Below are 10712 nucleotides of genomic sequence, written 5' to 3' on the forward strand. Positions count from 1 at the left end.
CATTAACCACCAATATGCTGCTGACATCAGAGTTTTTCAGCATCTCGCCTCCATTAGAGAGAGAGAGAAAGCATCAGCGGCGAGTCGGAGAGAATCAGAGCGCGTGACTGTACACGGGCCCGGTGCCGCGTGACGGGGCCCGGTGCCTCCACTGATCTGTGGTATCCGACTTTAGGGGTTTGTATTAGCCAACATCGATTAAATAATTAACAGTTGCCATTGAAATTGACGTGGAGATGCGATGCAGTGAATGTTTTTTTTTTTTTTTTTTTTTTTTTTTTTTTTTTTTTTTTTGTGACATGGGTGAGTAAAAATCGCAGTGACCGACAGAGGTGAAAATAGTTATAGTGGATAAATAATTAAAATACATGTGTATATACAAAATGTATTAAATTCGAAGGATTCGTGATTTTTGGTAAGTGACGCTTAATATGAACATATATTTTGTGCATATTGTATAAGTGAATATTTCTGAATAAACTGACTGGACTGATCGTGTCCGTCATTCCCGCGACTCGTTCTTAAAGTTCATTCTAATCAGACCTGACCACAGAGGACAAGACATGATATTAAATGCCGAATCTAAAAATGCATTTTGCGTAAAGAGGCAAATACAAATAGCGAAAAAGAAGAGAAGGATAAATGTCGTTAAATGAAGAAATAAATGCAAATATGGAATAAGCTTTGAACAGGAATAAAAACAATAGTTCTTTAGTAGCCTGCTAATTAGTCACATTATCATTATACTTACAGGAATGGCCAATATGATATTAAAGTAGGTTTAATAAATAAGCTACTTCATATGTTTGTGTATATGACTTGTGCTTAACAAAACTGATCAACAGTCTTAAACACAACTCTGTGACCGTGCATGTTATGGGAGATTTATAATTGAAACACTCGTTAATGCACCATGCGACAACAGTTTTAGGTCTCAATTTTTTTAAGTGCACATTTATGCAAAATATTTATTTATTCTCATTGTTAATTACAGTTTATTTCCAGATAAACCCACTCATCTCGCAGTCTTGGCTAGCAGGAGCGCACGAGAGGAGCGCGCGGCAGCTGGGCGCCACATGAGGGCAGCGTTGGGTGAGTTTTCCTGAATCCAGCGTCACCCGCAGCGCACTTCCCGCCTTTCACATCACATCTTGTCGTGTTGAAAATACAAAACTCAATAAAAATCGCAATAACACATACACCTGATGGGTCCCGGGCGTCCTCCCTCCTCATTAACATCATCTACACCGACGACTTTCAACATCTCCATGATGTTCTGCAATAGCCATTATATTTGAACGAATAGTCTATGCTAAGTAATAAAACCTTTTTGTCCTTGTAAATGACACAAACACGTAGATGTTTGTTTAATTGAGTCATTTTGACAAAAGGCTACTATTATCATGATTTATTGACTATTTGTGTTGAAGTAGGCTATTGTGCAAACGTTGTTTGATGTAACAACCTGCTGCTGCATGTCACAGACTTTATGGTCTGTTTGGTTTATTTATACTTTAAATAAAACACTTTCACAGATCATCTCAAGCTTGGCTTTCATTTTAAACGCGCAATGAAACTAATTTTGAGTCTAGATGTTGTTTTGAATTAAATAAAGGGAAAAATCTGGATGCAATGCATGGAGTAAAACTTTTTTCATATTTATTTCTTAAGAACGAGACGTTTTGAAAATATTCCCAGTTATTCAGTATGATCGACTTTATGTGCGGTACAAAACAAACGGTTTCTCGTTAGGCGCGCACATATCCAATCAGTCAATACACGAAATACCACTCTCCCTTTCTTCATCCCGTCAGCTGACAACACACAAGCAACGATCATTATGCTAATTCTCCAGATCTGACTGGTCGCCGGCCTCCTCTGACGTCACGCGCGCGTAGACTATAACAGCACCGAGAGCTCTGGCGTCCTGCTACAGTCTGAATACTCAGGAGCGAGTGCGAGCTGAACTCTCTGCGGTGCAGAGCTGGACAAACACAGCACCCATCCACCTCAACGCTGCTTCACTGGCTTAAGGACATATTCCTGGAGTATCCGGGTTCGGGACGGGAGCCCTTGTCCGGTACTCATTTTCGTCTTTTATTTATGTTTTGAGTTCATGCGCGGCGACGGGACAGAGACTTGACTTTTTCCAGTCGTGTCCAAAGACTGCAGCTGTCGAGCACTGCGCGTCCATGCGAGACAAATGTCTTTCGCAGTGCATTAGTCCATAAAGTTTTTTTTTTTTTTGTTTGCTATTTATTAATATCGCTTTCTCCCGTTTGAACATTTCGAGCGACTCTGCATGCTCCAGCGCTCGAGCGCGTCGCGTTCGGAGACCCATCCAGAAAACTGCATGCGCAAAGAGAGGGAAGAAAGGCAAAAGTCGGGTTTCGCGACGCTGGTGAACACTTTGCTGAAGAACAGGGACACGATGAGCGCCGATCTCGCCATGGGGCCCGAGCTGCCCACCAGCCCGCTGGCGTTGGAATATGTCAATGACTTTGATTTGATGAAATTTGAGGTGAAGAAAGAGGCCTTGGCGGGACTCGACCGCTCCAACATACGGCAATGCAATCGCCTCCAGCCGCAGGGCTCCGTGTCCTCGACTCCGATCAGCACCCCGTGCAGCTCCGTGCCGTCCTCCCCGAGCTTCAGCCCCACGGAGCAGAAGAACCATCTGGAGGAGCTGTACTGGATGCCCAGTGGCGCGTACCCGCAGCAGATCGACCCGCAGACGCTAAGCCTGACGCCCGAAGACGCGGTGGAGGCTCTGATCGGTGCCACGGCGCACGGCCATCCTCCGCCCCCTCATGTGCAGCAGCAGTTGCAAGCAGGAGGCTTCGAGGGATACAGGGGAGCCCACCATCACCACCACGGCCATGCGCAACAGCAACAGCAGCACCACCACCAACATCAACACCAACAATACGGCGCGATGCCCCATCACCCCGATGACATGCCAGGTCACCACCATCACCACCACCACCACCACCACAGTCAGGACCCCGACAGCCCCTCTCCTATATCGCCCGGGTCCCACCAGCAGCTCCACCACCGGCACCATCACCACCACCACCCCGGCCAGCAGGGTCACCACGGCGCGGGCGGCGGCCTGAACGTGGAGGACCGCTTCTCCGACGACCAGCTGGTGTCCATGTCCGTGCGCGAGCTGAACCGACACCTGCGGGGCTTCACCAAGGACGAGGTGATCCGCCTGAAGCAGAAACGCCGGACCCTGAAGAACCGGGGCTACGCGCAGTCGTGCCGCTTCAAGCGCGTGCAGCAGAAGCACGTGCTGGAGAACGAGAAGACGCAGCTCATCAACCAGGTCGAGCAGCTCAAGCAAGAGATCAACCGGCTGGCCCGAGAGAGAGACGCCTACAAACTCAAGTGCGAGAAACTGAGCGGAGCGAACGGGTTCCGCGAGGCAGGCTCCACGAGCGACAACCCGTCCTCTCCCGAGTTCTTCATGTGAGTGTGTGTTTCCTATGCCTGAGAGACTCTGCGCTCATTCAGATAACAGCAGATACAGTACTCATATTAGAAGAATAATCCACAAGAAATAATAATCTCATATCTAATCATCTTGGCAACTAAAATGCGAAGAACATGTTAGAATGTTTTCTGGGAAATGTAGTTTAGTTGCTTGTAGTAGGACTTTTACTCCTTTCGTAGAGATCTCACAACAAAAAGAAAAGCGAAGAACTGGCTTTTGTACTTCAGATAAAACCTTCTTTCCATCTTCTGGTTTGTTCTCGGTTGATCAGGATAAAGAAAAAAAGAAAGGAGAAAAAAGAGTTTGTGCTGAGCGGGAAGAGAAACTTTGGACTTGTTGTCACTTGGCCAGAAAAGTTGAGAGCACCAGATATGCAAACCTCCCTTCCTCCTCCTGTATAACGCGCCCGAGCGAGGCCACAGGGGACTTTATGCAACATCTCATTGGTTTATTGCTTGCTTGGTTATATATAGATATATATATTAAAAAAGAAAAGAAAAAAACACACAAAAACAAACACATAAATCTGCATTAAGATATTAATCCTGCATGCTGGACATGTATGGTAATAATTTCTATTTTATACACTCTCTTCTTTCTTTCTTTCTTTCTTTCTTTCTTTCTTTCTTTCTTTCTTTCTTTCTTTCTTTCTTTCTTTCTTTCTTTCTTTCTTTCTTTCTTTGTGTTCATTATGTATCATAAAGAGCATGTTTTTGATCTCTAGCTCTTTTTTGGGGGGTATGAGACTGGTTCTCCGGTCTCTCATTGTATGGGTTCATCTGGACTTGTAAATATATGCAACAGCAAACCTACAAACCGACATCGAAGAGCTGATTGTTTCCCAAACTTTTCTGATTAGCTTCATGTTTCGGGAATGGATTTTGCAGTTGCATTTAAAGCAAGCAAACTTTGTAAAAGACGCGCACTTTGGGGGGAATGGTTTTGGTATTGGCAGTTTTTATTTCGATTTTTGATTGTTTCTTTGTTTTGGCAGAAACCGCCTTTGAGGAAGACATGCCGCACACGCACATTTAGTCATAGATGAATCTAAAGCACGCCTTTCAGTTGGACTGGTGCTCATAGTCTCACGTCTAGTTGTAGCAAGACACAAATGTGTGTGTGTGTGTGTGTGTGTGTGTGTTTCTTCTTTTTTTTTTTCCTTCATGCAGGCTGTTGCATATTCTATTGCTATTCTATAACATAAGCAATATAGGTCGTATCTTTTTTGATGGGTAGGATTTCAACGAACGGGCACACTTTCATCGACATTTTTTGAGCTATATGAGCTGCCAGTTTTATAAACCAACATTTCAAACTGTAGTTATTATAATCCAGCTCGAGGGTGTAGGCTTCCTAAATCAGGGGTTTGTGTATTATTGCCTAACATGAAAACTACGCATGTGTTTCAACGGAGAGTTTCAATGATCAAATGTTAAATGTCTTCCTTTATTTGTATTTTTATTTTTCTGCCGGTCAGTAAAAAAATAAGGGATTCAGGTTCTGCATACTCTCAAAATTAAAAAAAAGAAATGAATAAATATATGTCTCATGTAATTGTTCTGTTTTTTTGTTTGTTTTATTATTATGTCGATATTCTGGTTCTGCTGGCCAGATGCATAGTTTTTATTTTAATGATTAAATTAACAAACTGTCAGATCATATTGAATAAGCATGGTGCTTGCATCTAAGAAATATTGTTAAAAGTCATGCATTTAACAATCTTTTTGGTTTATTACTGATTCAACTGTGTTGAAATCTAATGTAAACTGCAGCAGCGGGTTGTTGTTTTGTTTGTTAATTTCATGTATTATGAGGGGATCAATTTTCAAATCTGTTTATATAAATGGAAAAAAAGAATAGAGTTCAATTCGGACTGTTCCATTCAGGCTGGTTTCTGTTTCGTTTTTGCTGTTTTTGGAAGAAATGGTTTCCTATTTTGCTTATTAAAGTCAGTGAAATGGCATTGATTTCGTAGCCACTTATTTTCTGCGTCAATTCCTGTGTCTGTCAAAGTTATGCAACATTTCGGCTTAACTGTATGCCGCATTGTTATCACGCATCACTGCAATCCACTAATCAATTAGTCGTCAATCAGCTTTTATTGGAAGTTTGGCAGAGGAACGCTATTTCCCCGGGGCTGTTTGAGCGGGTCTCTCGCTGAACTTGGAGCTCAAACGACCCGCGCGCAGAAATGCGCTCCTGCTGTTAATAACGGGACTCAAGTTCGACGGTTAACTGACGATTTATTGAAATAGAATTAGCCCTCACATAGACCATTACTTGGTAAGACAAAGAAGAAGAAGAAAAAATATGAGGTTGAACTACCTTTTATTAGTTTATAGCGGGTTAACTTAAAATGGATATAAAATAAAAGGACGTTTTAGACTATTTTACATAATGAGAGAGAGAGAGAGAGTTAAAGCTGAAAGCAGAAGCTGTGCGAAGTCTCGCTCTCTCCTGGTGTGTGTTTAGGCCTTCAGTGATTTGCAGCGCCTGCAGAATCCGGCGCGCACGTGCGCTCGGTAAAATGAGATCTTTGACCTTGCGCTCAAAGCACAGACTGTGGGAACAGGACAATTAACCCTTCCGACACCCGATACAACAAACATTTTCAGATTCCTAACTTATTTAACGACTAGTCTGGATATTTGCTAATAAAAAAATAGGCGCGTTCGCTTTTAGGACAGTGTGATAACACACGGAACATTCTAAAAAGATTTAGCATGTATATATGTAACTATAGTATATAGAATGTACTAAATATAGTTGGTCTTATAGAGCGTATTTCTTACTGAAATATAATTTTTAAGTCAATTATGGGTGAATATAATCCTAACTATGCAAAAGCCAATGCACACTGTCTTGTCAGTGTAGTTTTATTGTCTTTTGCACGACTGCTATTACAAAATATAATGATATTGCAATTTAGGTTGGAGGACAGAATTCACAAAAAAATAAAAAGTATTTAGTATGATCTAAAACGGACTTAAATTGGATGTAACCGAATTTGTCTAATTTGACTTTTGTCTTATAGGCCTATTGGAATTGTGAAATGCAGTATAACACTAATGCTTAGCCTAATTACACAGCACACACATATATTGTTATTATTACTATATATATATATATATATATATATATATATATATATATATATATATATATATATATATATATATATATATATATATATATATATATATATCAAATTAAAAGAAAAAAAGCTACAGAAGGTAGACATCCAGCTAGGCACTGATTTCTATCTTACATCATTCCATGTTAAGAGGATTCAGAAATGGATGAAGGTTTAGCTATGAGTGTGTCTAGCGCACAGCTAGTAAGTGAAGCCGCTCTTCTCCAGAGCATGAGAGAAGGACAAGGCAGAGTGTTGTTAGGATTTCCTGACGGTTTTCAGTTTCTGGTGTCAGAACATTATCTGCCATGTGTCTGCACAATCTCAAGGGCAGGGTGAAAGCAGCGAGGCCTGAGCCAACGGCACAGCTTCCACTTCAACACATATTAAACTCAATAACCCACCCATAATAACATTCATATCAACATTACTGACCGTATTCGTAGAAGACATGCAGTGCAAAGCGTTCATTTCATAATTATTTTATTTTATCGTGCTCATGCATTACTAGCTGTAATGATGTAAGCAGCGAACCCTGTTATGGGAATATCAATTAAAATGTACTGCAATTAGATTTCATCGTTGTAAATATCGACAGAGGTAATTGCGCAGTCAAAAAGTTGACATGCACAGACCAAGCTTTTACATTCTCTTTAGGATTAAATGTTCAATTATTGTGAAATTTTAGTGTTGAAAGGAAAAAATCAATTACACTCACTGTTGCTTTTGTTCAATAAGCTCACAAATTGTTATTGATTCTAATCGTTAGCATCTTCTGTATACTGTAGAGCGGAATGCTGTTTCTTGATTTTATTTATTTAGTTGTTTATTATATGTTCCTCTGCATACAGTATCTTTGCGCAAAGAGACAGAGGAAAGAGCAAAAGAAGGAAGGAAAAGAGTAAAAGTAGAAGGGTATAATAATGAAAGAATGTGAAACGCATTGACGTACTGACCCCAGTGCACTTGAAAGCCCATGAGACCCCTGAGAGTGTTATTGACATGACTTTCCAGTACTTGTGTAGAACAGGTGTATGCGCAGAATACACATGCACATGCACAAAAGTCTGTCACCAAAGACTGATGGAAACACACACACAATTCGAATGCAACGGCCGCATGCGTATCTACAATCATGCAATCAGATCACAAACGGGCAACAAGGACGCACACAGATTTACACAGCATTACAAATGAAGATAAAAACATACATTCTTCCACCCTAACTCATAACAGCTCAATATCATCTATAACGTAAGCAGAGAGAAGAGCTCACATATCCATACAAGCACACCTCAGACTGTCAGTCGATGCTGCTATCAGAGGAGATTTCACTAATCGTCCTCTCACCAAGGAGAAGCTCAACACTCACCACTTTTGCTCTTCTCTTGTATTTCAAATATTTATTTATCAGTTTCTATTATATGTCACTCAGAAAGTCATATCAACTCTTGACATTATGGGTCAGACTTCAAAGTTACATGCTGATACTATAATAGTTATGGACACTGCATTTTTTTTTTGTTTTTGTTTTTTTTTCTCAGAAAGAGTGGCATCTTTTAGGGTTTTGAACACATCAAAGGCCTAATTTCTAAAAACCACTGATGGCCGACTCTGTCAATGTTATAACAGTGTTAACATATTTATGAAAATGTATTTTATAATAAAACATTTTGATAAAAAAAAAAAAAAAAAAAAAAAACTTATTCCAAATAGAAGTTCATCACAAGCTGTTTACATGGAAACATACTGTTCAGATTGTCTTAGGTGGGAGAATCGCATGCATATACAAACAAGTAAATAAATGTCTGTTCTGGATTCAGTTCAGTGTGAGTTTAATCTGAATTTCAGGAAGAACACAACTGCTGTAAACATTTAATTCACAAAATGACTTGATCAACAGATTTAACTACCATTTCTAGTTTCTTGGTATCTCACCGCTTGTTAAACTCTATTTATATTCTCATTCGTCATCTGCACTAACTGCAGTGTTTGCCTCGGTAGCATGCATCCGGTCCACTCTCTCTGATTTACAGACTTTGCTGCACATTTATAAAGAGGTTTTTATATAATATATAAACCAATGACTAGTGACATATTTCAAGCTGTTTGCTAATTGCCCTCTCAGGTTCACATCAGGACAGCTGAAAGAGCTGATCAATTGCAACATGAACACTGTGTTTTCACAAGTCTACAGACAACCATCAACGTTTAGAAAGTGACGTGTGCATACATTCGTACTTCCAGTATGTAAAGCCATGACTCCAGCAGTTTTCCAGGGAAGTTACTTTTACAGGAAGACCAGACATTCATCACAGGAAAACACATTTTCCTCACTCAACCGTTCCGGGAGAAAGTTCCTCTCTGGTATAAGCATGAGTGATGCCAAGCCTGGGCATCCAGGTCCTTTTTTTTTCCTTCACCTTGTCTTCACCACTAGGTTTTCAGACTTGGCCACCATTTTTTGCAACCAGGAAATATGATTTGGAGCTTTAATTCTGGCCTTCAGATGTAATCTCACTAGTCAAAGTTTTGACTATTGGCATACAATTTATGTATTGCAGTTATTCTGTATGTCTTTTAAATTATAGCACAGTGATGTGTTCTGCAGACAATCCTGAAGAAATTAGAGGAAACCGTGTGTTGACTTTGGTCAGAATTCTCCTCTTTATTTTCCAGAAGTAATAAGTACCAATTATTTCAGATATATGCTGTAACTCAGAACAGTTAGTGAATTTACAGCTGTGCTGGATGAAGTTATTGACAAACTTTAAATCAAGAGACCAGGCCACTTGCAGCTTTTTCTTCAAACCATGCAAAATGTGACAATTCAAACAAACCGATTTATACTGGGAGCCAGAGATGAAGTTCAATGAGGCCTTCTTAGATTTAGCCACCATAAACTGAAACAAATATTTATTAATAATAATTATAATAATAACAAAGATTCATTTAAATGTCAAACTAATGTAAATTACAACTTTTGAGTGCATGTTCCAGTATTATATGAAGGACATCATAGATGTGATAATCAATGGAGTATTGTTTGAATTTGGATTTGACTGATTTATTAACTGATCCACTGATGTTCGTTCATTCATTCATTCATTCATTCATCCATCCATCCATCCATCCATCCATCCATTCATCCATCCATCCATCCATCCATCCATCCATCCATCCATCCATCCATTCGTTCATCCATCCATCCATCCATCCATCCATCCATCCATCCATTCATCCATCCATCCATCCATCCATCCATCCATCCATCCATCCATCCATCCATTCACCCATTCATTCATTCTGAAGCAAATATTTCAATTTTGTTCATGGGATGCAATGTGTAATGATCTGCTTCATGCACTTCGTGCTGATGAAGGTTCGACCCTCTCTGTCTCTTTTCACACTAGTTTGTTGCATGTGTTTGTGTTTGAGGTTTTGTGTTACAGAGAAACATGCTCATCGCCATCAACATCTGCGAGTGTTTTGGGGGTTCAAAGCTTCAAGACCAATTAAAGAAAAGGAAAGCAAGAGCTCTACTAACATAGACGCATAAACACTGATCTACAGGAACAAACCTCAACAAGTTACCCACTATAAAGTTTTCCATTTAATCTTACATTTCTACGTCTAAAGGACATTTCTGTAATAGGTTTTACATGTATGACACATTCTGATAAGATAAGCTGAAGAAGTTAATATTGAGTAACTTCCAGTATAGACATATCATTTCCAGAGGTTTGTCGGTTTTTGTTCCATCAATACAAATTGTTCCAAATGAAGTCAAAATGCTTCATTCTCTGAACAACACAAACTTGTGGTGGTGTTTTGTCTTCTTGAAAGAATATGTGTTTTGAACAAATTGGCTGTGAATGATTCAATGATTTGTTAACACAGATACACATACAGGTGTAATGATCTTACCTGTAGAGAGATCACTGACAAAGCCCCACCAGTGTTCTATAATAACAAGAAATATTATTACGTATTATGTATTTAAGATGTGTGTGTGTGTGTGTTTATACTTTATATAGTTGTCATTGCACAACATGTACAATTATACAAAGAGGTCAATCTGCT

The 10712-nt window shown here is 39.8% G+C and overlaps 1 protein-coding gene across 1 annotated transcript; it reads left to right on the forward strand.

Annotated features, from left to right (window-relative positions):
- The first annotated feature begins 1919 nt into the window (after positions 1-1919).
- Positions 1920-5459, forward strand: mafba (v-maf avian musculoaponeurotic fibrosarcoma oncogene homolog Ba). Its single transcript, XM_052593324.1, has one exon. The coding sequence runs from the start codon at positions 2303-2305 to the stop codon at positions 3473-3475; it is 1173 nt and encodes a 390-aa protein (XP_052449284.1). The 5' UTR covers positions 1920-2302; the 3' UTR covers positions 3476-5459.
- Positions 5460-10712: the final 5253 nt, after the last annotated feature.

This window comes from Carassius gibelio, chromosome B23 (assembly GCF_023724105.1).
Source record: "Carassius gibelio isolate Cgi1373 ecotype wild population from Czech Republic chromosome B23, carGib1.2-hapl.c, whole genome shotgun sequence".
In the NCBI taxonomy this organism is placed as follows: Eukaryota; Metazoa; Chordata; class Actinopteri; order Cypriniformes; family Cyprinidae; genus Carassius; species Carassius gibelio.

Bases quoted from the DNA above. Each gene is read 5' to 3' on its own strand.
- mafba (XM_052593324.1), top strand. From the start codon at position 2,303: ATGCTCCAGCGCTCGAGCGCGTCGCGTTCGGAGACCCATCCAGAAAAC.